The sequence below is a fragment of the Grammomys surdaster genome, unplaced genomic scaffold, assembly GCF_004785775.1.
Source record: "Grammomys surdaster isolate TR1022 unplaced genomic scaffold, NIH_TR_1.0 125977, whole genome shotgun sequence".
Taxonomy (NCBI): domain Eukaryota; kingdom Metazoa; phylum Chordata; class Mammalia; order Rodentia; family Muridae; genus Grammomys; species Grammomys surdaster.
This window is the reverse complement of record NW_021620793.1, coordinates 2,547,776-2,575,170: the sequence shown is the minus strand read 5'-3', so window position 1 is coordinate 2,575,170 and position 27,395 is coordinate 2,547,776. Positions and strand designations below refer to the sequence as shown.

At 50.5% G+C, this 27,395-nt stretch overlaps 1 protein-coding gene and 1 long non-coding RNA gene across 2 annotated transcripts in view; one reads left to right on the top strand and one right to left on the bottom strand.

Moving 5' to 3' along the window:
- Positions 1-27,395, top strand: part of Fhad1 (forkhead associated phosphopeptide binding domain 1) — a 121,328-nt gene that overhangs the window by 81,984 nt on the left and 11,949 nt on the right. Inside the window, exons 18-29 of the mRNA XM_028753974.1 lie at positions 765-869; positions 6,295-6,468; positions 8,101-8,326; positions 10,675-10,759; positions 11,160-11,266; positions 13,266-13,425; positions 13,709-13,835; positions 19,574-19,703; positions 20,294-20,421; positions 23,435-23,530; positions 23,950-24,170; positions 25,163-25,328. Of these exons, the coding sequence (XP_028609807.1) occupies positions 765-869; positions 6,295-6,468; positions 8,101-8,326; positions 10,675-10,759; positions 11,160-11,266; positions 13,266-13,425; positions 13,709-13,835; positions 19,574-19,703; positions 20,294-20,421; positions 23,435-23,530; positions 23,950-24,170; positions 25,163-25,328 (1,725 nt within the window). The remainder of the gene's footprint in view (positions 1-764; positions 870-6,294; positions 6,469-8,100; positions 8,327-10,674; positions 10,760-11,159; positions 11,267-13,265; positions 13,426-13,708; positions 13,836-19,573; positions 19,704-20,293; positions 20,422-23,434; positions 23,531-23,949; positions 24,171-25,162; positions 25,329-27,395) is intronic.
- LOC114609607 lies at positions 14,896-16,390 on the bottom strand. Its single transcript, XR_003709557.1, has 3 exons — positions 16,277-16,390; positions 15,188-15,449; positions 14,896-14,968 (listed from the first exon to the last, which is right to left on the bottom strand). It is a non-coding gene; the product is annotated as an uncharacterized LOC114609607 (long non-coding RNA).

The following is a 27,395-nucleotide window of genomic DNA, read 5'->3' as shown; positions in this document are numbered from 1 at the left end:
GCCAACACTTACCAGGTTAGACAGGGGCTCAGCGCCCAGTGATGATACGGAGCACTCTGTGACCAGGTTGTTTCCTGATGCTAGCCAGGAAACCAGGAAGAAGGAGCCCCTCCCTGCTTCATGCTCCTGTGACTAACCGAGACACATGGCTCCCCGCTCCCCGGACTCATCATACCCTCTCTTTCTCTCACTTCACACCCTGGCAGGCACCTCGTTCCTTGAGTTCTTGTCCCAAACCTCTGAGTCACTGGTCTTGATGGTGACTCACCTTAGCTTCCCCTTGCAGCTAGTTTGTCCTCTGTCTTAGTCACTGTCCTACTGCTGTGAAAAGACACCATGACCAGGGCAACTCCTATAAGAGAAAACATTTAATTAGGGGAGTATGGTGGGGGAATAGCGGGACCATGGTGGGAGCACGGCGGGAGCACAATGGGAGCATGGTGAACCATGACGGGACCATGGTGGGAGCATGGCGAGGGCATGGCGGGGGCACAACAGGAGTACTGTGGGAGCACAGCGGGAGCATGGAGGGAGCACAGCAGCACTCATGGTACTGGAGCAGTAGCTGACAGCTACTTCCTGACCAAAAGGCAGAGAACAAGAGAGTGGGCCTGGAATAGGCTTTTGAGACCTCAAAGCCCACCCCCAGTAACACAGTTTCTCCAACAAGGCCACACCTATATGAACCTATGGGGGCCATTCTTAAGCAACCCTCCACACCCTTCTCTTTTGCGCTCACCCCCAAACCTCTCCTTGACTTCCAGATCTCAGAGAACAATACGTACGAGAAACTCAAAATGAGAGACACTCTAGAGAAGGAGAAGAGGAAAATGCAGGACCTGGAGAATCGCCTGACCAAGCAAAAAGAGGTGAGTCACAGAGATGAGAACCGTCGTTCCTGCAGACCTGCCAGGCCCCGCAGCCAGGCTTCTGCTCCTTCTGCCCCCCTCTGGTTGTGGGGCTTTAAAAAAGCTGCTTACCATCTCTGTGGCTTGGTACTCCCACCTAGGAAACACAGTCGGTCTCCTTCAGAGAGGCACAGCGGCTGACCACAGCTCACAGACAGACAGACCTACACACAGTGCACGTGTCTCAGCTGCTCCTATGGCTGTTACTAGCTCCTCGCTAAGAAGTGCAGTGGCAAGATCTGAACCCAAGACTCCTAAACCCTTCATCTTCGCCCACTTCTTCCATTACACTGATATGCATTCCTGTTAAGACCAACGATTCTGACATGGTGGCAAAAGGGGAAGCAGCTGCACACAGCCTCACAAACTGCAGTACCATTTGCTCATCCTGGGTCCCCATGATGGAAGGAAAACATACACATGTACACACACACACACACACACACATTTATATACATAGGCACATATACTTTGGCCAATATCTCAGTCAAAGTATATGAGCCACATTCAGCCTTGCAAATGTGAGTTAAATTTAAATATGCAAACGTGTCAGAAGGCTCTTCAGGGCTGATGGCCTAAAAAGGGCATCTAAGTCTCTGTGCATCCATTTTGCGGGGTTTTCTTTAACACGAGCACCCACACATTGATATGCGTGTGTTTTGAGGCTATAGGGTGGATCCAGAATCTGGATTTTTTTAACGAGCTGCCCAAATAACTCTGAAGCATTTTGAACATGACCACCTAATGAGAAACTGTCACCCAAGCTCTTGGGATTGATTACACAGATGCTCTGGACCCCACTTTGATGGGAGGCCTTAACGGACAGATGAGTGTCCAGAAGAGGCAGAGTCCAACAAAGTAAGGCAAGACCCGGGAACTCAGGACTGCCACACTCCCACGTGAGGGCCTGGAGCACAGATGAGGTCTGACCAAGGAGCTAGCTGTCTCTTTACCTGTTTCCCGGATGCAACTTGGAATGCCGTAAAACGAATCGGCAAGGGGTGGGAACAAGTCAGTAAATGGCAGAGGTGGGAGGATAAGACAATGGTGGGGGGTGAAGAAGAGAGTTTGAATTGTTTAGAGAAGACAAGCAAGTAATGAGACACATATATCACAGGCAGCAGGCACACAGGCAGTATACAGCCATATTGGCAGGCTAAATACACATGCATAAAACAAATGTTTTTTTTTAAGTTTATCATGAATCAATAAATAAACTACAATTTTATTCCAGCAGTTACAGGGGCAAGGAAAAACCTGCTGACTGTGTAGTCAATATATAAAAAATACAGCCACTACAGCAAGACTGTCAGTGTAAGCCTGTAATCCCAGCTACTCAGGAGGCTGAGGTAGTTCAAGACCAGTCTAAGCAGGGTCAGCTTAGAAACTTGGTAAAGCCCGGTCTCAAAATAAAAAAGTAAAAAGAGACCTGAAGATAGAGTCCAAAGATACATCACTTGCCTAGTGTGTGCAAGGCCCTGGGTTCAAGTCCACAGATAAATGTCAAACCAGCTCACAGAGACAAAGCCCTTTCCAGGTGCCAACCCCTCAGAGCACTCCACCAAGGGCTATCTATCATAAAAAGAATTCTACAGCAACAAGAAACATCCTTAGTGACATCCTTAAATCAGGACTCCAGACACAGTAAGTAGCTGGGAGACATCAGAGCTGGCTGGCAGTACCACACGTCAGGAAGAGCAATAACACCCCACCCTGAGGGGATCCGCCATCCACCAGGACAGAAAACAGACTGGAGAGCAAACTCTGTGTGACTCTGGAAGGGATTCTGTATGCAATCTCTCAAACCCCAGGAAACAAAAACAAAAATGGACAAGTTAAAAGCTTCCGCCAGACAGAGGACCATTGAGCAGATGCAGCCCCTAGACTGGACAGGAAATACTTTGGAGACACAGGCCAGAGAACTGGTTAATCTCTAAACCATCTTAAGAATTCAAATAGCTCAATGAAAAGGCGGCCAGTGGCCCAAACCTCGCCAGGTACCTGACAGACTGGCCTGTTTTGTTTTAAGGTCCTGGGGAATGGGGCCCAGGGCCTCACACATGCTGGCCGGGTGCTTTTTCACTGAGCTATATCCAAACTTTTTCTTTGTTTGTTTGTTTGTTTTATTTTTAAAATGGAGTCTCATTCGCTGGTCCAAATTGAACTTAACTCATTATGTTACCCAGGCTTGTTTCAACTCTGTCATCCTCCTGCCTCTCACCCTTTCCAGTAGCTGGAATTATAAACAAGCACCACACCTAACCTGAATACACATTTTTTTTCTTTCCTTTAAAAAAAATTTTTTTTAATGTACATTTGAGTGTTTTACTTGCATGTGTGTCTGGTGGCAGCAGAGGCCAGGAGTGGGGGCATCACTGGCGGTACAGATGGTTGTGAGCCACCATGTGCATGCTGGGAACCAAACCCCAGCCCTCTGGGAGAGCAGCCAGTGCTCTTAGCCACTGAGCCATCTCTGCAGCTCCCCGAATAGATAGTTTTCAAAGGAAAATAATTAGCAAATACACAGAAAAGACGAAGACCTCAAGGCTTCCAGACGAGCCAGTTTCAGAGCGACGGCTGCGGACACTCAGCTCAGTTGGTTGAGATCTTGACTAGCATACCGGAAGTCCTGACTTCAGTCCCCAGTATCTCATAAACCTGCCTTGATGTCATATGCTTTAATCCTAGCACTTGGGCATTAGATGTAGGAGAACCAGGACTTCAAAGTCATCCTCAGCCAGTGAAAGGATTCAAGATTCAATCCTGAGCTACATGGGACCATATCTCAAAAAAAAAGAGAAAGAAAGAAGGAAGGAAGGAAGGAAGGAAGGAAGGAAGGAAGGAAGGAAGGAAAGAAAGAAAGAGAAAGAAAAAATACCCTCAAAACAAACAAACAAAAAAACCCCATCAGACCTAAGCGGCTTATTTGCACACACTTTTATTCATATTCACAACAGAGTAGTCAAAAGGTTGATGTCAAACTAAACATGGTGGTGCAAACCTTTAGTCCTAGCATTTGAGAGGCAAAGACAGATAGATCTCTAAGTTCGAGACCAGCCTTGTCTACAGAGCTAGTTCCAGGACAAGTCAGGACTACACAGAAAACGCTGTCTTGAAAAACAAAAATAAATAACAACAAAAGTTGATGTTTATCCACACAGGCAAAACAGATAAGAGAGAGAACAGAGAAGAAAAATAGCTCCGGCTCTGTGAGCATGGAGCAAAGATGGCTGACAGTGAGTCTTCTCTAGACCTGTGAGCATGAGGCAAAGATGGCCAACATGGGTCTCTGCAGTATCTATGGATACGGAGCAAAGACCTATGGGTATGAAACAAAGATGGCTGACAGCAGGCCACCTCACACAGGCCAGCTTCATGGCACAGTACAGACACAAGTGCATTCTGTGGTGGGTCCTCGGGGACATCTGGAGGAGTCCATTGAACATCATGTGACAAGTGGTTCTGTATCTGCATCCTCCTAGGCAAGGTCACTTGTCCCTCCACACTGATGATGTCAAGCCTGGGGCAAAACCTTGAACATAAAGACTCCAGTGAGGGACAGGGACAGCCTGGGAACACCAGCGCCTGTATTTTTCTTTTTCTAAAAACTATGTTTTCTTTTCTGATTACGAAAGGAGCCCCACTCCTTCTGGAATATTTGACAAACACAGAAAATCACTCAGAAGAGCCTTGACATCGACCCTGTATCTGCCAAGAAGCCCTATCACCAATGACACTGTAACGTGATTCTGTCTGAGGTGCCTTTGTGCTGATGTTAGAAACATGGGTGAGGCCGACTCGTTTCCAAGATAGTGACACGGTGCTTACTGCTTCGAGAACTATTTTGATACATTATGTATTTCTCAAATGTCTCCGTGTCCCTGAACCCTCTTCCACAGCCTGCCACTGAGGAATGTCCCTAGTCTTCCCTGTGTAGGATGGACCGTGGGTTGCTGGCCCTTCCCTCGGCCAGGCTTGGGGTCATTTCCCACTTATTCTGGGTATAGAGGATTGGCAGCATGTGCCCGTGACCCCGACATTCAGGAGGCAGAGGCTCATGAGTTTAGAGCCAGCCTGGGCTATTGAGACTTTGTCATTAAACAAACAAACAAACAAACAAACAAACAAATGCCTTTAATCTAAGCACTCAGGAGGCAGAGGCAGGCAGATCTCTGTGAGTTCAAGGCCAGCCTGTTTTACGGAGTGAGTTCTAGGATAGCCAGGGCTAAGTAGAGAAACCCTGTCTCAAAAATTAATTAATTAATAAGCAAACAAGCAAAAGCTGAACAACTGTGCGTTCAGTGACTCATCCTTAGGATAAATCTGCAAGTGCAGCTGCTGGATCCCAGGATGTAAACATCATCACTCACAGTCTCTGTCCCCTGTGACCTTCTAGAAAAGGTAGACTGATCCTCACCAGCAAAGCAGTTTGTGAGACTGCCCAGGACTGTGTCTCAAGACTGCGTTTCATGGGGCTGGGGATGTGACCCAGTCAATAAAGTGCTTGCCAGGCAAGCGTCTAGACCTGAGTTCAATCCCCAGAAACCACATTTAAAAAGCCAGGCATGGGAGCAGATGGCTCAGCAGTTAGGAGCACATGCTATTCTTGCAGAGGACCTGGGTTTGATTACCGACATACATGTTGGGCTATGTACAACCGCCTGTAACTCAGCCCTGGGAGACCCAAAGCCTCTGGCTTTGGACACCTACTCTTATTCATGCAGACAGACAGACAGACAGACAGACACACACACACACACACACACACACACACACACACCTGTTCATATATGTGTACCCCCAGAGGCGCAAACACATCCATGTTTAAAAAAAATAATGTTTGGGACCCAGCATCAGGCCTGACAGGAGCCCATACTCTAGTCCTTGGAGGAGGGTCTCCTGGGGGACAGTAGGATTTTCGACAAAGATGGATAAAGGGGTTTTGAGGGAGGCGTGAACTATGCCAAGGAGTTGGCAACTGGGATCCAGTCTGCCCAGGGACCTGGAGTGCAGGGAACAGAATGTTTCCAGGTCAGGGCAGGTGCTAAAGGGCGAATGAGTTTAGCACGTTTATCCTGGAAAATAGATTCACAGAGGGAAACACGACAGTCCGCCTCAGTATTTAAAGGGCTGTCTCATAAAATAGAAGTAAAACTTCTGTCCAGGTGACAGAATGAGGCTCGGAGACCAGAAATCACGAGGAGACAGATCTCCACTGAAGATCAAGGAAAGTCCTGCAGTAATTGGAACCTTCCAGAAAATCCTCGGGCTTTAGACTTAAGAAGCATCACCAAACTGGAGTCTGTGTCCTCTCTGCAGGCACAGGGGATAAGGGGCCTTAGAGTAAATGTTGACCCTGTTAATTTGGTGTTTTCTGTTTATCCAGGAGATAGAATTAAAGGGGCAGAGAGAGGACATCTTGAATAATAAATTAAAGGACGCGCTGGCCATGGTGGAGGACGCTCAGCAGATGAAAACAACCGAGAGTCACAGAGCCGACAAGCTCGCCCTGAAGTTAAAGGAAACGTTAGAGGAGCTAGAAACAACCAAGACGAAAATGGTGGGTTGATCTGAAAAACTGGTAAGCTCCTCCCTCCCACTCCCCCCCCCCCATGGAAGATAACGGCATGTGCTGGCCAATGTTACGTCAAGTCAACAAAAGCCAGAGACATCTGGGGGAAAGGAACTTCAGTTGAGAAAGTATCCCCACCACACTGACCTGTGAGGAAACCTGACTTAGACACAGTATCAGGAGAATTAGGAGGGTGGGGGAGGGGTGAGACCAGGCCCACCCAGTCTCCGGCTGCTGGCAGATACCTTCCTTCTCAGGGACTGACCTGTGCTTTGTCAACAGTAAGTAGAATTGTCTCCACCCACCCATGCCCAAGCAATTCACCTGGGTGAGTCGACACTACCAAATGTCCCTTAGAGGCAGAAATCACCTGTGTTTGAGAAATTGCACCTTGCAGGACATGGTGGTACAGGCTTGTCATCCTAGCTAATCTGGAGGCTGAGTGAAAAGGTCTGCCTGGGCGGCAAAGTGAGTTTAAGAACAGCGGGGCAACGTGATGAGGACCCTGTCTCTAAATAAAATGACTCTGGGGATCTGGAGAGACTGCAAACCATCCACACTGCTGCACCGTGCTAGGAGAAAGACCAGGAGTGGAGGAAAGCAGGGCTGGTGATGTCGGAGGGACTGGAGGGGCCTGGGGTGGAGATGTCAAAAAGGGCTCAGAAAGTAGACGGTGGTCACAGGTAGTGTCTGATTTTCTGTCTGAGAGCCTTTGTTGGTACTTTTAGTTAATATGAATTCCAGTGGATGCTTGTAGCCCAGCACCGGGGAATCAGAACCTAAGCCTACCCCTGGGGCTCACTGCTAGCCAGCCTAGCCTACATGGTTAGGAAGAGCATTTGTCTCAATAAAAGAGGTGGATGGCACCTGAGGAATGACATCCAAGGTCATCCTCTGACCTCCACACATAGGGCACACACAGACGCACACACAGACACACACGCACATGCACGCACACACACAAATACAAATCAATTTGCTTTTTTCTCATCCAACTGTTTGTCCATTTATTAGTTCTTTTAAGATATATTTATTTTTATTTTATATGTAGGTGCTTTGCCTGCACGTGTGTCTGTGTGCCTGGTTCCCATGAAGGCCAGAAGAGGGTGCCAGATCCCCTGGAACTGGTGTTACAGACGGTTGTGAGCCACCACGTGGGTGCTGGGAATTGAATCCAAGTCTCTGGAAGAGCATCTGCTGCTCTTAACTGCTGGGGGGCCTCTCCAGCGCACACAGCTCCCACGCATGCATTTCCACCAAACATCTGGGTCTCATGCCGTGGGCCTAGCAGTAAAAGAGCGAGCAAGGCTCAGAAACAGAAAAACTCCAGATGTGGGTAGAGGTCTCGGGGACAAGAAGACAAACAACAGGAGTTGTCTGGAACTCTTCCATGAACACGTGTGTGGGAAGGTTCTTCCTAGGAGGCAATGTTAGTTAGAGCCAAGACCTGGAAGACGATGGGTCAGCCATGCAGTGGGGAGGGGAAGAGGGTGCCAGCAGGACCAAGGCATGCAGAGGCTCTGAGGTAGGATGCTGTTTAGCACCTGTGTGTGCCAAGGAGGCAGACTGTGGCCATCTACTCTGGCTGCCGAGGTTAGATCACTGCCAACGTTTCCCCAGATCTTGACGGACAATCGGCTAAAGCTGCAGCAGCAGTCGATGAAGGCCCTGCAGGATGAGCGGGACTCCCAGAAGCACGGCTTCGAGGAGGAAATCTCAGAGTACAAGGAACAGATCAAACAGCACTCACAGACCATCGTGAGCCTAGAGGAACGGCTCTCCCAAGTGACTCAGTACTACCAGAAAATAGAAGGGGAGATCGCAACGTTGAAAGACAATGATCCAGGTAAGGCCGGGGCTGCGGTCGAAACTCCGAATCTAGCTGCTCCTGCACGGGCCCAGGCTGCGCCCGGTCTAAAAGCCCCCGCATTCTCCGTCGGCCCCTCTGCTCCTCATTGCACACGATGCTAGAAATCCTCAGAGACCCAACAGAGCCAAAGTTACGACAATGAGTCAGGACATCCTTTGTACCAAGCCAGTGAGCCAGCGAGGCTCACGGGCAGCCGGAGCTATTAGTGGAGGTTGTCATTTCCACTTCAAAAATGACAGTCCGCTGCTGGCTACTGTGACCTCACTTAACAGTCCCCCCCATCCTCCCACACCCCATCCCCGGCAGCCGGGATCAGCCTCCTACCAAATAAGCCCAAACCGGCTAAAAACAGCAATCAGAGCAATGCCACTCACTCACCTGAAATGACCTAGGTGACTCATGACAGGCACTAAACTCTGGGTGGAAAATTCTGGAAGCAGAGGCCTGCATGGTGGCAGGGGCGGGGGAACGGGGAGGGGAGCAGGTCTCTGCATCAGCACTGTTGATGTTTGGCGCTGGATAAGCTTGGCTTGGGGGCAGGGCAAGGCACCCGGCTTTGCCTCCTCCCTGGCCTCCACTACAGGCCTTGTTCCTCACCCACCTCATAGCCAAGTGTCTCTAGACATCACCAAAGATCCCCCAGAGGGGAGCTAGCCTCCACTGGGCACGGAGGTTAGCTCAGGCTTGCTTCATGTATCATGTATCATATCCTTCCTTCAGTCCTCTCTTGCCACAGCCTCCCCTCAGGCACCAGAGATCCATAGTAGCCAAGCCAACCAGTATCCCTGTGTGTAACCAAGTTAGTGCCCTAACAGTGACTTGGGATAAGGAGAGCCCCACCACAAGGGCACAGAGCAGGCTCTGTCTTCTAACCCAGAGTCCGGGTAAGAGTGAGGATACTCAATGGGACCCAAGGGTGACAACGTCTTTGTCACTTCCACCCTCAGATAACTGTCTGCCATAAAGCGGGCATTAAATAAGTGTTTGCTGAGTGAATACACGATCGAGCGAGAACTGGAAAGCAGAGGGCAGTGGGCTAAGGAGGGAGGGAGGAAGCCGGGAAGCCAGGAAACATGGCTTCTTTTAAGAAAGAGAGAAGGGCAAGAAGTGTGACCCATCGGCAAGGCTGCACCTCTTGAAGCTCGGCTGGGCCATTGCTGCCAGGTCCTGCCTTCCCACGATGCTTCCTGGTCTGTAAATGTCCCCCAGAAGCCAGGAAGAGTCATACTTAGCCCATTGTCTGTCGTCGCTGACCCAGTGGACACCCAGCCCTATGAGTGTTCAAGGGGAGGGGGTGCTTACGGCGATGACCTTGCCAGCAGAGTCCTGAGGAAGCCCGAGGTATCACATGTCAAGAGAAAATGGGTGTGCAAGGTTAGGCTTGTGGCTCAGTTGGTAGAGGACTTCCAAGCAGGGAACTCTGGGTTCAGTCTGTCACCACGTAAATGTGACCTGGTGGTGCACGCCTGGAACCCCAGCACTTGGGAGGTGGAGGCAGGAGGATTGAAAGTTCTGAGTCATCCTCAGCTACACAGTGAGTTTGAGGTCAGCCTAGGCTACATGAGACTGGTTTTGTTTGATTGTTTGTTTTGTTTTTGGTCTTGTTTTTGTTTGTTTTAATGGGAGAAGGTAGAAAAAGACAAGACACCAGGGGCGTGAGTGTGTCTGGTCTCTGTCCCTCTTATAAAGCCACTGGCGTCCTGGAGCTCCACCTCCATGGTCTCAAATGACCAGTCCACTCACTGCTCTAAACTCCACCGTGAGATCAAGTCTCCTCCGTCTTAAACCTAACAATGCGGATGAAATACCAACCTATCTGGGCTGGAGAGATGGCTCAGCGGTTAAGAGCACAGACTGCTCTTCCAGAGGTCCTGAGTTCAAATCCCAGCAACCACATGGTGGCTCACAACCATCCATAATGGGATTGGATGCCCTCTTCTGGTGTGTCTGAAGACAGCTACAATGTACTCATCAATAAAATAAATAAATAAATATTTAAAAAAAAAAAAGAAATGCCAACCTATCAGTTGTTGCTGTGGTGTTGGCAGGTCCCTTGCAGGACCAGCTGAGACCCTCACTAGACCTCAGAGGACCTCAGCCCTGCCCAACCAAAGCCCCAGTTCTTCTTCAAGATGTGCTAAGTACAAACTATACCCGGGCTTCGCACAGAGAGACAGCCTCCACTTATCACGTCACACGTGTAAGGAATCTCAGGGTAGAGAAAGCTCAGGGAGCTGTGAGGGACACAGATGTGTTCACAGGAGAGAGCAAAGGGAAAGTCCACCGAATTCTGATTGTGATGACGTTAACACATCCTTCTGCAGCTCAAAAGGAGGAAGTGACCCTAGAGCTCACAGAGGAACCCTCGCTGGACAGCAGCGCCAAAGACATAGCGTGCGACCACCTGATGTGAGTACCAAGCCAGTCTCAGGCATTGGAGAAGCAGCGACGTGGCCAGATCAGTGTTCTCCCTGTTGCTTAGCCTACTCAATCCCTGCTGTGTGACCTGTAACCGGTCCCATGCAGGACCAGCTGAGACCCTCACTAGACCTCAGTGGACCTCAAACCCTGCCCCCAACCAAACCCTCGGTTCCTCCTCAGTGCTAAGCACAGGTGCACGAAATTAAGATTGTCTTTGAATGTTTAAAGGCAGCCTGTCCCCTGCCTGGGCTGAGGTCCCAGGATCCATCCCTGGGCATTTTGAGCTTTTCTCTCAGGGTCTTCCTATCTGGTCCTCTGGAGTCACCAGTGATGTCCAGCACAGCTGACTCAGGCCTGTTTGGGTTTCCTTTCTTTTCTTCTCTTACAGAGATGACTTACTAATGGCTCAGAAGGAAATCCTGTCCCAGCAGGAGATCATCATGAAACTTAGGACAGACCTCGGGGAGGCTCACAGCCGGATGTCAGACCTGAGAGGTTGGTGTGAGTTCCTGGGTCACTTGACATCCTGACCTGCTCAGGCAGGAAGTGAAGGCCAAGAATCAGCTACTTTGGACTCAAAGCCTTTCCTGGACCTGCTTTCTTGTGTGTTTGCGGCTCCTGTCCCTCCTGGGATCACACAGACTTGGTGGACCTTAAATGTCAATGTCATCTGCTTCCGAGCATCTCCTCCCCTTCCCCCCCTTGAGAGCTGTAGTGGGGCTCCCCTTCTGGGCTGGGTGCAGGAGCCTGGATGCAGTTTGGAGGGACCTCGAAAGCTTCCTCTTCCTCACACAAAAACCTTCTTTGGTGATGGCCACCCAGGGTAGGGTGAGAAAGCCCAGTCACCCTCCTGTACCGCCACATAGCCTGGTCTCTCCTTGCTTCTGCTCCCTCTTCTTGTGTCCCCCCATCCTTCCTTCTCTTCTTGTGTCCCCCATCCTTCCTCATGCTTCTTCTGGCTTTCTTCTCTTTCCTATCCCCAGCCTCTAGCAGGACAGAAAGCCTAGACTCGAGAGGTGACAAAGCTAGATTCCAGAAGTAGAAGGGAGGCTGGAGGAGGGAGAGAAGGAGGGAGGGAGGGAGGGAAGGAAGGAAGGAGGAAAGGAAGGAAAGAGGGAAGGAAGGAAGGAGAAAAGGAAGGAAAGAGGGAAGGAAGGAAGGAAGGAAGGAAGGAAGGAAGGAAGGAAGGAAGGAAAGAAGGAAGGAAGGAAGGAAGGAAAGAAGGAAGGAAGGAAAGAAGGAAAGGAGAGAGGAAGGGAGGGAGGGAAGGAGGGAAGGAAGAAAGGTAGAGGAGGAAGAAGGGAGGGAAAGGAGAGAGGGAGATTGTCTCACCCATCTTCAGCCTCTGACACCCCCCAACCCTCAGGACTGTTTTCTCCTTGAAGCTGCACCCATGGTTTTCCAGAAGGAAGAAGAGTAATAAATTATGGTGTCTTCAGAGAGTAAAAACCCAGTTCCAGAACATGATCGCCATTAGGTCCTGGACATTAGACAAGTCTCTCTCTCTCTCTCTCTCTCTCTCTCTCTCTCTCTCTCTCTCTCTCTCTCAGCCTCAGTATCCACATCTGTGAAGTGGGGCTGCCAACAATAATCCCCCTGTAGCCCACAACTGAAGTTTTAAGGCAAGGGTCTTAGCATGGGTCCTCCCAACAGCGGACCCTAAAACCGGAACAAACCAAAACTGGACTATAGTAGGTCTGTTCTTATCACAACCCCAGGAAATGCTTTCAGGCAATGAAGTAGGGCCTGTGCCATAGGAAGGACAAATAAGTATGGGGGGCGGCCGAGAAAGCTAGGAGCGGGGACAGCTGTCTCTGCCAGCTGACAGAAGTGGGTGATACAGAAGCAGCTGGAGATGAGGCGCAGTCGGGAGAGCCTGCCTAGCCTGCGTGAGGCCCTGGCTTCAGGCCCCAGCACTAAGTGAAAGTAAACCTGGAGTCCATCACACACCTGTAGTCCCAGCACTGAGGAGGTGGAGGCAGGATGAGCAGAAGTCTCAGGTCTCTCCGGCTATATAAAGAGTTGGAGACCAGTCTAGGATATATCAGACCCTGTCTGAAAACAAAATATAAACAAAAAGACTCAGAAGTAGGTAGCTGAACATTGTCCGGTGTGTCCTAAAAGACAGGGAGGTGTGGGTAGGTGGTGGGAGCACGGGTGATAGGCAGTGAGATACGTGGGTAGGTGGCGGGGGATGTGAATGGAATGGAGGGTGTGAGTAGGCGGTGGGGGTGTGGGTAGGCGGTGGGGGGCGTGGGTAGGTGGTGGGGCCCTGATGGAGGCTACTGGTTTAACACTGTAGTGAGGCAGAAGCAGGGAACTTACTATGCCACTCACTGTCACGGGTAGAGGACCTGGCAGAGCTCCTAAGGAGCACTAAAGCCCCTGACAACCCTGGGGCAGACCTGCCTCACGGATCCCAGAGGGCTGTCAGATAGCCCACGGCAGAGATCTGAGGTGGGAAAACCACTCACTAACTTCCTGTCGCTCTCAGGGGAGCTAAGTGAGAAGCAGAAGACTGAGCTGGAGCGGCAGGTGGCCCTGGTGCGGCAGCAGAACGGTGAGCTGAGCATACTCAAGGCGAAGGTGGCGCAGTCGACCGGCCTGGTGGAGAAGAAGGACAGGGAACTGAAGGTCCTCAGGGAGGCGCTCAGGTGTGGGAAGGGGTCCGTGTGACATCTGGCACAGAGAGGGCTCAGTAAATGCTGGCTGAAGCGGACGGATAATGTTTCATTGCTTCCTAGATTCATTAATTAAAACAGAGCCGCGCTTTGCTCTGGAATGCGCATTCTCCCAGGTAATGGGGCTTAAACGCAGGAAGTCTGAAAGAACTCAGTCACCTGTGAACGATAGTTTGACTTCCAGGTTTACAGAGGGATGCAAAGGTTCCCTGAACCCTGAGCTGCCTGATACCCATGATGCCCCTCTCTGCCCCAGGGCTTCCCAAGAGAAACCCAGACCCCAGCTGAGCACGGAGCAGAAGCCTAGGAATCTGAGCCAGAAGTGTGACATCTCATTGCAGATAGAACCAGCCCACCCAGATTCATTCTCCAGCATCCAAGAGGTCAGTGTCTGTGACTGGGGCTCCAGGCAGCTCCAACAGCCCCAGGGGCTAAGGGCTTTCTTTCCTAAGAGTATTGCTGTCCACAGTAAATAACAAAGTAAAACAGAGCTCTGCCCCCATGATCAGTGTCCAGGGCCACACTATCAACAATGGAAACAGTGCTCCAGGAAGCAGCGTTCCAGGTCTTCCTGCGATCATGAATGGACAGTGGCTGGCTACCTGCCTTGGATCAAGCTGGCCTCAGTTTGAATCCCAATGCCCTCCATGTAGAAAGTCTGTGACCCTAGGGAGGTCACTGTGCACCAGTTCCCCACTCTGAGAATGACAGTCCCACTTCAAAGACTTTTATTTATGCATACTCACAGACACACAACCTGTATACACCTCCATCTGGTAGGTAATTGTTTGCTAAGTCTTCAATTTGTTTATCTCTCTGTCTCTGTCTCGTGTGTGTTGTGTGTGTGCATGCACACGTGTGCTCAAGAATGTGTGTGTATACATGTGTGTGCGTATGTGCATGCATTGGATATCTGTCTATATCTGTCTCATCGATGGCCCATGGGATAGAGTCCCTCCCTAAACCTAGAGCCCTCCTTCCCCACCAGCTCTGGGGTCCAGCCGTGCTTAGCTTTTTTAAATGGGTGCTGGGAATCTGAATTCCCTAATGCTTGCACAAGTGCTTGAGCAAGCGCCCTTAACCACTGAGCCATCGTCCCAGTCCACCAACTCCACTCAATGGCATCTCTTCCAGCTAAGTCTGTAAAGTCCACTTTGTTCCCGTAAGTTAGAGTTCCATTCTGTGTCCATGTTCTCCATCCGGTCCCCACGTGATGGAGAGTTCAGCTGTGTGGAGGTTAAACTTGGTTTTTCCTCTCAGCCCCATGCTCCCAGAAGGAAGACTCAGACTCAAAACATATTTACACATACATTGGCCATATAGCTGGGCTCTTCTCTGACTAGATCATAACTAAAACAAACCAATTGTCTTAACCTACGTTCCGCCACATGGCTGATTACCTGTGCTCAGGTACCATGGGTCCATCTCCTCACATCTTCCTGGGCGGATCTTCCTGTGCCTCGCTCTTTCCCAGAATCCTTTCTGCCTCCTGGTTGTCTCACCTTCTATTTCCTGCCTAAGCAAAAGGCCATAGACTTTTTAATTGACAGATGTTCTCTCTACATAGCTGTGTCTCCCTTAACCTGCTGCTGTAATTAGTATGGCTGCCACATAGAGCTCGAATTTGGTTATGAAATGGCTGAGGCTGAGGGGCTTCCTAAACTGTGTGGAACAGAACCAAATGACCTTCCCAGAGAGCCATGCAGTTTATGTGACCCCCGCATCGCCCCCATACCATGGCGGTCACTTGATAAGGCCTTCCTGTGTGACTGCCCGGAAGTCCCAGATGCTCATCCAGTGGGAAGCATGCCTGAGTGGTCCGTCGAGTGGTCCTCAGATCGGATGCTCGTACTCTGCGCCATGCCTGGTGCTGGGCCTTAGCCATCTCTCCTAGTAGGCCGACTGTGGGGTGCAGTGGTTCCTTGATGTCTCAGTTTCCTAGAGTTCAGAGCATTCTTTCCTTTCACTTTGGGAAACCAGATGCTTTTGGGAAGTGTCTGCAGAAGAAACAAAGCCAAATATGTCTACAAAGACACCGTCCCTGCCAGACAACAAGCGAGCCAGGGCTTCCGGCAGCCAAGATGAAAGGGCTTGAGGTCCAGCCAGCCGTCCCTGGCACTGAGTGCTGTCCAGAGCACTTAAATAGAAGTACTCTCCGTTGCTCAGGGCAACCAGGAGGAGGAGTGCAATGACCCAGGTGGCTGGAAGATGTCGATCACTCCTGTTAGAATCCTAAGCCCGCAAAGCAGGACCTGACACACAGCCACTACTGAGCACTTGCTGTATACCAGGCCTTGTGCTAAACACAGGGAAAGGCACACAGGGACTCCCACACATACCAACCCTTCCTTGTACCCTGCCTGTGTCTGATGGAGACACTCAGTTGAATGGCTACTTTTAGTTTCTATCTCAGAGTTGAAGCTGATGGGGGAGGGAGGGTGCAAGATAAAAGGCACTTGGAACAGTGGTCCCCATCGAGGCTACTTCCTGTTTCCAAAGCCAGAGAGGGTCAGAGGGCTCAAGAGTTGTATGAGAAAGAATCTGAATCCTCTCTCAGTAAGAGAGTTCCCAGAGGGACATGAGAAAGGGTCACGTGGTACTTCCTCTCCCAGTGCGTGAAAGACTAAGAGAGTCCAGCCTGGCTGCTGAGCCTGTCCTGCCCCAGTTCAGCATCTCCTGTCTGCTTCTATCCAGATGGAGGGAACATTCAGGTGGCTCCTACCAGGACAAACAGATGTCCTCCAACAGATGAATAACAGAACCAAGCCCTGAGATGGACCGGCTTCAGGGCAATACACGGGAGTAGTTTGGTACACTCACTCACCTGGCAGCCCTGAGCTGGGACAAGCTTCTCGCTCTCTTCCAGACCTTGCACATCTTGAGCACCATCCTGAGAGGATCAGTCTCCACAGGAAGCATGCTTGGCCCTCATGGAGCCTGTGAGCACGAAGGGAGGAGACAAAGAAAACAGAATAGAATAAAATGTACTAGGGAGGAGGTGGGGTCAAGTGGTTTGTGGAGCTGTCATGGCGGGACTTAAAACTGTCCCAGCTTGCTTGCTCTTGATGTGATCAACAGGCTGATCAAAAACAACTTGAGGAGGAGAGGGTTCATTTTATCTTACAGCTTACAGTCCATCATTGAAGGAAGTCAGGTCAGGAGCTTAAGGCCGGAACCTCTAGGCTAGGACTGAAATAGAGGCCATGGAAGAGTGCTGCTTACTGGCTTGCTTTTCCTGGCTTGCTCGCCCTGCTTCCTTATGTAGCCCCAGGACCCACCTGTTCCAGGTTAGCCCTATCCACAGGGGGCTGAGCCCTCCCATATCAGTCATTAACCATGAAAAAAAGGAACCCCACAGACCAATCTGATAGAGGCATTTTTTTTCAATCAGTTGAGGTTCGATCTTTCTAGATTAACCATTGCTTGTGTCCAGAGACAAATACTGACCAGAATAGTGGCTAAGAGCATCATGGTAGGAAAAGGGTTCTCTCAGAACTGTTGATCAGAGACCTCCACGGGGCAGATTTGGAGCAGTGTCATAAAGGTATGAGTGACCGAAATGATGAAGGGAGGGGACTCGTCCCAAGAGGGCCTCAGCTGGCTTTGCTGAACTCCTTGAAGGAGACTGTAGGCCTTGAACCCTGGGAGAGCCAGTGTGACAAGCACAGAGCCTAGGACTCATCATCCTGTTAGCCTCAGAGAATCGCCAACACCAGCCAAGGAAGAACAAATGATTCTCTTTCCCCAGCCCCTGCTCAGTCTGTGGTTGGATTTCTCAGTCACTGAAGCTAGGGTGTCTAATACCAAACTGTCCGTCATCCGTCAACTCTGCAAAGTTCAGCTCCTGGAGAGATCTTAGCTTGGGGTCCTTGATGGAGGCACCTGGAATAGCATCTAGCATAGGGGAAGGGCAGAGTCAATGAATAAGAACAAGAATATGGGTAGGTAGTGATGGACTGATAGACACAGGGCTGGGCTTGTAGCTCAGTGGGTAGAGCTTGTTGGGTTTCCAAAGCTGTTACCCTGTGATACACTGTATTAATGCTGTAACACTGTAACACAACACAGACTAGGCATGGCAGTACTCAACCTGAAATCCCAGCACCCAGGAGTTGGAGACAGGAGAACCAGAAGTTCAAGGTCATCTTTGGCTACATAGAAACTCTTGACGACAACATGGGCTGTGTGAGCCTGTCTAAAAGAATAATTGAAAAGAGGGGAAAAAAACATTTAAAACAAAAAGAAAAAAAAGACCAAGATGCCTAGCTATATAAAATTTCAATAATTTCCGTTCACCTCATGCTGTGTGTGTTGCCTCCGGAATCTATATCTGCAACCTAAGATGATCCAAAAGTTGCTATTTTAAAAGTAGTTATAAATGAGACAGATCATCGGTTTCTACCCATTCTTGCCAGGTTGGCTGAGGTCTCCCCCTAGCAACTGTCTGACAACTGAAAACCACTCTCAGCACCCCATCCCCACTCACTGCACCCCATCCTGGTCCCCTCTTAATTATCCACTAAACACCTGCCCACCGTGTCTCTCCCAGTGTACCTTCCCACTATCTCCTTGTACTGGGATACGAAATCCAGGACAGCAAGGATTTGACAGTGTCAGTCACTGATAGCGCCCCAGAGCCTAGAGCAAGTTGGCACTCCCAAGGTGTGGAATGAGTAAGTGAATGAATGAATGAATGAATGAATGAATGAATGACTCACTGGAGAAGTGAGACAGGATCCCATGTAACCTAGACTGGCCTCGAACTCACAATGCAGCCAGGAAGTACCTTGAACTTCTGATCCTCCCACTTCCACCCCATGAGTGCTGGAACCACAGCCATGTGTCACCTCTGTTTATACAGTGCCAGGAACAGAGCGCAGGGAACGAAGCTTTGTGCACGCTAGGCATGCACTCTGCATCACTGAGCTGTATCTCCTCAATTTTTTAAAGAGAAAAATAATCCTAAATTCTTTTGAATTTGTCTTAAAAGAGAGCGTGACCTTTCCAGACCATCATTGTCTGTGCCCTGAGCAGACCCCGCTCTAGTCTCTAACAGTTCCGTGGGGTCCTCGTGTGGCCAGCAGCCGTCTTACCGTATGCGGCAGGCATGGGACGTCCTGTTGTTACAAAAGGTTCTGTTGGACCTGCCACTCTAGAGATCTTAGAGTCTCTCTCCAGACCAACCAAGTGCCAGGGTGTCCAGTACCCCCAGACGGGAGAAAACCATCCCGTCACCAGTGTAAAAGGAGCCTCGTGAGGTCTCTTCTCAAATATTCTTCTGGGGCTGAGAACACAGCTGAGCAACAAAGCAAGAGCTTAGTTATCCAGGAGACACAGGTCCCGCCCTCAGCACCACAGAAGGGGAACAGGAGAAAGAGAAGTAAAAATGCCCCCCTAGAAGCAGAACCGGGGGTGCTGGAGAGACAGCTCAGGAGTTAAGTTCGCCTGTGGCTCTTGCCAAGGACTTGACTTCTGCTCTGAGCAGCCGCATCAGGTACCTCTAACTCCGCCTCCATGGGATCTGACGCCCTCCTCTGGCCTCCGAAGACACCTACACTCGGGGCAGACACGCGCACGCGCACACACACACACTTTAAAGAGCATAAACAAAGTCTTTTCTAAAAGTCACTATTCAGAAAAAGGTGAGGTTGTTAACAAATGGAGATCCAAAACTGGGCATGCTGACACACACCTGTAATCCCATCACTCAGGAGGCGGAGGCAGGGGGAAATCTCTGAGTCTGAGACAAACAGCCTGGTCTACACAGGTGAGTTCCAGGACAGCCAGGGCTGTATAGAGAGACCCTGTTTTAAAAGGGGGCAGGGAATGAAGACCCAAGCATGAAAGTCTACTAGAAGAAGAAACAAAGGCTGCAGAGGAGAACAGGGATGTTTTATTTATAGCGGCACTAAGTGGGAAGGAGAACTGGAGGTCCTCCTACATAGGACTTGATATCTGTGATGAAAAATTTAAATGCCCTCTGTGCTGAAGCTCTTGTGATATTTTCCAGAAGTGCTGAATGACAGGGTCTCTGCTAAGCAGGAGTTGTTTAAGTCACTGGGAATCTAAGGGCACTCCCTGGACCCTTATGGAGCTGCTGTGTGTGCTACTCTGTCCCCAGGAGCAGTCCTTCAGTGACCTGGGGGTCAAGTGCAAAGGGTGTCGACATGAAGAAATCATCCAGCGGCAGAAAAAGGCCTTGTCAGAACTCCGAACTCGAATCAGAGAACTGGAAAAGGCCAACTCCTCCAGTAAGTTCTCTGCCCCCCGGTCCCAGCTCAGGGAACCCAGAGCCTGGTGTACACATTGGGGATTAGCTGGTTGGCCAAGATACCCCACCATCTAATGATCAGGACATTATAACACAGTGATGGGTCAAGTGCAGGCCCTGACATTATATAAACAGGACATAAAGACTCACTACTGTCTTATTTCCCTGTCACCTTGTGGGAACTTTGTCATGGTCTAACTACACTGAGGATGAGCACTAGGGGATCCTCTTAGAACACCCCATTCAAAAGGACTGGGGCTGGCTCAGAATGGGCAGCTGATGGCTGAGAAAGACACTGGGCTCTGGGGTATCCTGGTAAATCTGTTATTGTCACCTCTGTGGCTGGAAGGCCTGTGGTGACGTTCACTATGGAGGCCTCTGTAATGATGGCCAAAGCCTCACACTCACTGTGTGGCCTTGGGCAAGTCGCTTAACCTCTCTAGGCCTTGGTTTCCTCACCACCATCCCTGTGAGGCTATGAGGATCAGAACGGTCCCATGGTAAGTGTCCTGTAAACCTACAGCAATGATGAAATGCTGTCTGCCTGAGAATACGTCATTTCTTTTATAGATCATAAGGACCATGTGAGTGAATCATTCCTAGAGCTCAAGACCCTCCGGATGGAAAAAAATGTCCAGAAAATATTATTAGATGCCAAGCCCGATTTGACAACTCTCACAAGAGTCGAGATCCGACCGGTAATCAAAAATCACTTATCTCTGAAGTGACTGACATGAGAAGGTGGGCATTAGGGCTGGCGTGAGCTGAGCCTTGAGACAATGTGCCAGAGGTTCAAGGTCAGGGCCTCCCTGATGGGCAGGTGTCTGTCTACACACACAGGCCAGCGAGTCAGTGGATACTGGCACAGACAGCGGCCTTCCGTCTGCACAGTACAGTATGTCATTGCTTTGAGTCTGGGCCAGGTCGGTCACTGAGGCACACAGGGCCCCTCCTTCTCCTATGAGACCTTACATTCTACAGAAAATGAGCTTACGCCAAGAGTTTGCCAAAGTCTGCCATTCCCTGTAAACTGAAAGACGCAAACACACACAAGTGTAAGAGACCTGAGGTGAGAGGGCCAGAGGCGAGCCCTGTGAGGGAGCCCAGCCTGAGTGCTGAGTGTCCCCCATCTGAAAGGACAGCCAGCTGTGGTGATACACACCTGTAATCCCAGGCCTGAGGGGTAGAGGCAGGGAGATCAGGAGCACAGGTCAGACTTCACTACATGGAAATTTTTAGGCCTGCATGGGGCTACTTACAACCTTCAACAAAGACAACAGAAACCAAGATAACTTTACAAATGCTTCCCCCAGGACCTGATTCAGAATTCAGGCTGAATGACAGGTAGCTGTGGCTCCAATATAATGTTATCCCAGGGAAAAGTGGGATTTCATGCCAAGATTCTCAGGAGTGATTGATGGTGACATTGAAGGTGACCTTGTAACCTAATGGACGTGAGACCGAGTGATAGGCCAAGGTCAGTGTCAGTCACAGGGCCCACTGGCTACCCACTGGATCACACGATTGAGAAAAAAGCACACAGGAGCTTTTAGAAGGAACAACAAAGTTATCCTATTTGAACCAATGTCCTGTCTAATAATCTTTCTGGACATTTACTGTCCCTGGAGAGGAAGGTCCTTGAAATGAGCTGCTAAAACCATACACCTGTTCTCCAGGGTTGAGTGTGGACAGACAGTCTCCAGATGGGGGGTCGGCTAGGTCTCATGGCCTGCCTCTGCTTCCCAGACTAGTCTTCCCTTTGTGTGATGACTCAATCCCACCCCCATCACACCCCCACCACACCCCTAGAGAGGGGTGCAGAGGACTCTGGTCAACTTACTGTTATCTTGAAAGACCCTCTTGTCAGGACCAGGGAGATGGCTCAGTGGGTGGAAGCACTTGCTCTTCAAACATGAGGACCTGAGTTCAAATCTCCAATACTCATGGAAAAAGCAGGGTATGGCATCACACTCACCTCTAAGCCCATGAGAGATGGAGACGGGAGAATCACCAGGGCTTGCTGGTTGCCAGCCCAGCTCCAGGTTCAGTGAGAGATCCTGTCTCAAGAGAATGAGGCAAAATGTGACAGGATAGGACTGCTGACCTCCTCCAGCCACCACTTGGGTTACACACCCGTACACATGAACATCATCCATGTGTACACACATGTGCACACACAAGACATGCATGTGCACCACACACATGCACATACACACACACACACACACAAACAAACACACACATACCTTTTCTTGTCTCAATGTATAACTGTGTCCACTCTTACCATATGGTTACTGTCAAAGATTTTTGGTTTTATGGTCAGGGTTTTTAGTTCTGCTTTAGCCTCCAGGGAGTCACAGAGCAACACCTGAAGACGCTTTGGGCCAACCAAGATGCCCACCTGGGTCCCGACGAGGTGTGTTATAGTCATCCATGCCTCTCTACGTTTTCTGCTTGGCCTGTCTGATGTTCCCGGCTTCCTGTCAGAGGCCAGCTGGCTGATGCGGGGCGGAACAAGTGCACAGCTGGAAGGCCGGGCCTGTATCATCTCAGGAAATACTCCAAGGAAGGCTCCCTGACCCAGAGAACATCTGACTGCATCTTCTGAAGGACTCCATTTCTACTGTGGGAAAACCAGGCTCTTCTAACAAAAGTAGAACATATTGTTCTCATGTAGCATTCATTCATTCATTCATTCATTCCTCAGGCACAGCCTGGGCCACCATGTGACCAGTACCACGCTAGGAGCGGAGTATACAGGCAACAACATGGTCCCCATCTCCATGGACCTTGTCACTTGGCCCAGGGCTTCTCAATATCAACACGTTAATATTTGGCATCAGTGCCTGGGATACCTTAGTTGGTAAAGTCATTGCCACATAAACATGATGGCTTCAGACTGATCCCCAGAACCCACATTCAAAAAAAAAGGGGGGGGGGGAGCAAGCATGACGATGCGCACACATCTCTAATCCCAGCTCTTTCGAGGCAGAGACAGATGGATCTCTGTGATTTCTAGGCCAGCCTGGTCTACCTAGTGAGTCCAGACAAGCCAGAGGTATACAGTGAAACCCTGTCTCAAAAAAAGAAAGGAAGAAAGAAAGAAAGAGAGAGAGAGAGAGAGAGAGAGAGAGAGAGAGAGAGAGAGAGAGAAAACCGCACTGATCACTGTAATCCGCGTACTGTGCACTGTAAGCCCCGTGCTGGGGAAGTAAAGAGAAGGATTTCTGGGGATCACCAAGCATCTCAAGACCTGGTGAGAGACACTGTCTAAAGAATAAGAAGGAAGACAGACAGCTCCCAAGCAATGGCACCTAAGGTTGGCCTTTGACCTCCCTCTCCACACACACAGAATATTTGGGCTCAGGTGACTCCCAGCCACTTTGGTTGGAGACTGTCTTGTTCAGTGGCACCCTCAGCATCCTCCCTTCAGAAGCCAATAGCGCTTGCCCTCTTCAGCCGAGCGAATACGTCACTGAATAGCCTGGGGGTGGGGGGAGTGCCAACCTAGCCTACCTGAGAGATCCTTCTTCTAGAAAGAAGACGTCAGAGGAGGATCTGGCAAATAAACAATGAAGAGTTCAGCCTAGATGGTCAGGAAGAGAGAGGAGAAACCCACGGACCACATCGTCCATGGTCACACAGGGTCCTAGCTTCCCCGTGGCTCACAACAGAGGGCCAAGAGAGCTGTTCGTTTCTCTTTTATTTCAGCCTCAGAACGGCCCTTTCAACTCGGGCTCCACCTTAGCCATGGAGAAGTCTGTGAAGACAGACGCTGCGGAAGCCCTAGAACTCAGTGAGAAGCTGGTGTGTGGATGTGGCGTCCCCTCCCCTTCCCCTCCTTTCTGCCCAGCACTGACTGCTAACCACAGGATCCTTTACCGTCAGCCTCTAAGCCATATTGACTTGTTCTAATAACTCGGCAAGACCCAGCTGCTACTCAGCATGGGTCAGGAACCAGCACACAGCCTGATTCCCGGGTAGTTCCATCGTTGGAATGAGTATTAATTTCTGATGTCATTTTCCATGCATTCTGGAAAAGACCTATTGTACATGGCTGTGGGGCGGGGGTGGGAGGGGGGATGAAAGGCCCAACTGCAGTCACTTCCAGCACACTTGTTTGCTTCCCACGGCTGCAAAGAATGAGCTAGACTCAGACACCAGCATCCCGATGGCCACATGCAGCCCCCAACGCTGCTCTTACCGACCAACCCATCTCCTTGCAGTACACGGACATGATCAAGACGCTCGGCAGCCTGATGAACATCAAGGACATGTCCGGCCACATGTCCCTGAAGCACCTCTCGCCCAAAGAGCGGGAGAAGGTCAACCACCTCCGACAGAAGGACCTGGACCTGGTGTTTGATAAGATCACTCAACTCAAGACCCGGCTTCAGAGGAAAGAGGAGCTCCTGAAGGGCTATGAGCGGGAACTGGAGCAGCTCAGGTACCACACCCGTCCCCTCATGGACAACTTCTGGGCCGGGACAGGACAGCGGGCTTGATGCACATTAAGTAAAACCACCTATTGTAGGACCTGGCCTCCTGGAGGGAGGCTGTCCACACCAACTGGAGGACCATGCCTCTAGCCTGTCTGTTCTCAACATGCAGGCTACACCTACTTAGGACCTTGACTTGTGAGGTGGGATGCAGCTCAGACAGTAGAGCGCTTGCCTAGCAGGCACAAAGCCCTGGGTTCCATCCCCAACAGTGCATAAGAGTCGGCAAGGCCATTCATATCTGTAATCCCAGCAGCACTCACTGAAGGATCACGGGTTCGAGGTCATCCTCGACTTCATAGCAAGTTCCAAACCAGCCTGGGCAACATCCAGCCCTGTCTCAAAATAACAAATGGCTGGATATGATTTGATAGATAGAAGCACGTGTCTCACAAGGGTTAGGCGCTGAGTCTGAACCCACAGACAGGCAGTAGTAGTTGCATCCGTAATTCCAGTGTCCCTATGGGAGGACAGGAGGCAGAGACAGGAGGATTCACTGTTCTGACACACAAGGCAGAAAAAACAACAACAAAGAGATCTTGCCTGAAACAAGGTGAAAGGCAAGGATGCATACCTGAGGTTGTCCTCCGGCCTCCACAGAAGCATGCCCACACTCACACAAACAAATGAGGGCACACACACACACACACACACACACACGAATATTGATTTAGCACTTGTGTGACTTTGAGGGTCCATCATTTCCCCCAAGTCTTGCAGGGCCCCACCCACACCTTTGGAGCACTGGGAAAGGCCAGCAACACTTTCTGAACCCCCCCCCATGCTGTCCACGTTTAATGTGTTCTGCCCTCTACTCCCCAAGTCTCTGTCACCGTGTCATAAGTCAAGCCCATAGGGAAGGATCTAGAGAGGTCGGGGGTCTTGAAAGGTGAATGGGAACGGTGAGGGGGAAAGGGACTCTGTCTCTCCGTGCACCCAGGCATAGCAAAGTGTCCGTTCAGATGTACCAGACGCAGGTAGCAAAGCTAGAGGATGATGTCCACAAAGAGGCCGAGGAAAAGGCCCTGCTGAAGGAGGCCCTGGAGCGCACGGAGCAGCAGCTGAGCCAGGAAAAGAGACTCAACAGGGCCTTCAAGCAGCAGAAGGTGAGCCACTCAGCCCCTTAGGTGGGACAACGGGGCACGGTGGTGCATGCCTTTAGTCCCAGCACTCGGGAGGCAGAGACAGAAAGATCGCTATGAGTTCTAGGCCAGCCAGGGATATGTAGAGAGATCCTGACTCAAAAAAAAAAAAAAGGTATGTGAGCCCCAGGAGGAACCCTCTCCCCAAATGCAGGCAGTGGCAGAATAGCTTCTATGACCAGCAGACCTAGTCAGGCTCAGAACTCTCCCATCTGCTTTGAGATCTTAAGCGTGTTCTTAACGCACTGAAGCCCAGTGTCCGTCTTATTGCTTGTTTATTTCCTTGTCTGTACATGTGTGGGCGTGCATGTGCTACAACATTCGTGTGGAGGTCAGAGGACAATTTTCAGGAATCAATTCTTTCCTTCCACCATGTGGGTTTTGGGGATCAAACCCAGGTTGTCAGGCTTGGCAGTAGGCGCCGTGACCCACTGAGCCATCTCGGCAGCCCCCTCCACTCTTGCTAAGACAGTACAGACCTCAGGCTCGCATCAAGCTGATGAGGAAATGAATCGATACCACCAACTCTTCATGGCCCTCCATAGGTTAGGCCCAGGGCTTGATCTGTGCTGCACAGATGTGGTCATTTTACTAATGCCGTTAAGAGGCCTGCCTGTTGCAGACCATAATCCTGATTTTTTTTAACAGATGAGGAAACGGAGCCTGGGTGGGTTGAGAGACCCGGGCTGGGGATGTTAGCTCATTTGGTCAAATGCTTGCCTGGCATGCGCAAAGCCCTGGGTCAGATCACCAGCCCTGCATAAACTGGGTGTGTTGATGTGTACCTGTGAGCCCAGCACTCAGGAGGTAAAAAGAGGAAGGCTAAGAGTTCATAGCCAGGTCTGGGGACCTCCTGACCCACATGAGACGAGCCCAGGGAAACAGTGCTGAAAGGTTTGCCCAGGTCTACACAGTAGCTAGTGAGTGGGGCTGCATCATAGGCCCAGGTCTCCCCAACTCCTGTGCTGTGTGCTGGGCTGCTCCCAAGGATCCGCTTGTAATTGTTATCTCTTTTGACTTTGGGGCTTCGTGTTTATGTATGCACGCATGTATGTGTGTGCCCATGAGTGCTTGCATGTATATGACTCTTTGTGCATGTGTTCAAAGACGCAGGACATGGGACACGTTTGAATATGTATGTGCATAACTATGACAGTGTGTCCGTGTTTCCATAAGCATATATATGACTCTGTGTGTGTGTGTGTGTGTGTGTGTGTGTGCGAGAGAAAGAGAGAGAGAGAGAGAGAGAGAGAGAGAGAGAGAGAGAGAGAGCTCCAAGGAACACAGCTATGGAAAAGGATGCCCCTCCCCATCCAGGAAGCACTCTAGGGGGGCTGTCATTGTAGAAGCCCATCACAACCCCAGCAATGAAAGCAGCCTCAAACATGGCCGCTTACACCCATCCCTCTGAATTAAACATCACAAGCCACCACATGTGTGTGCCATGGGCTACCTCAGGCAGAAGCGGGGGTGGGGTGGGGGTGGGGGACTTTTGCACTGAACCATCACACCAAGGACAGCTAAGTAGATAGGTGATTGGACTTGCCAGGGCACTCACTTTTTCCCAAGGTGCTCTCTGGGATTTGTCAGCCCAAGTCCTCAAGAACAGACACAAAACCATAGAACAGGACCTCAGAGGGCCCCCAGCAGCCCATTGTGGTGTGCTGGCTGAAAGTGTAAGAACCTGGGGATTTGCATAATCAATGTCACATGCATTATTCACGAGCTGCCTCATTCATACACAATGAAGCCAGCCAGCCTGTTGGCACCAGACGACATCCTGCACAGGCGCAGGGGTGACCCAAAAGGGCCCAGTTCAGCCTGCAGCAGGGGGTCCCGGCAGAGCTAGGGCTGGGGCCTTACAGATTTCCAGGCTTTACAGTATGGAGGGATAGACGGAGTCGCAGCATGGCCACCCTGCGCTGATAGATGTCACGCTCCACCAGGGCTCACGTGTGTCTGCTGACTGGGTGAGCTTACGCCACACTGCACCTGCTGCTGCGTTCCACGGCTTACACGGGGCTCATCACG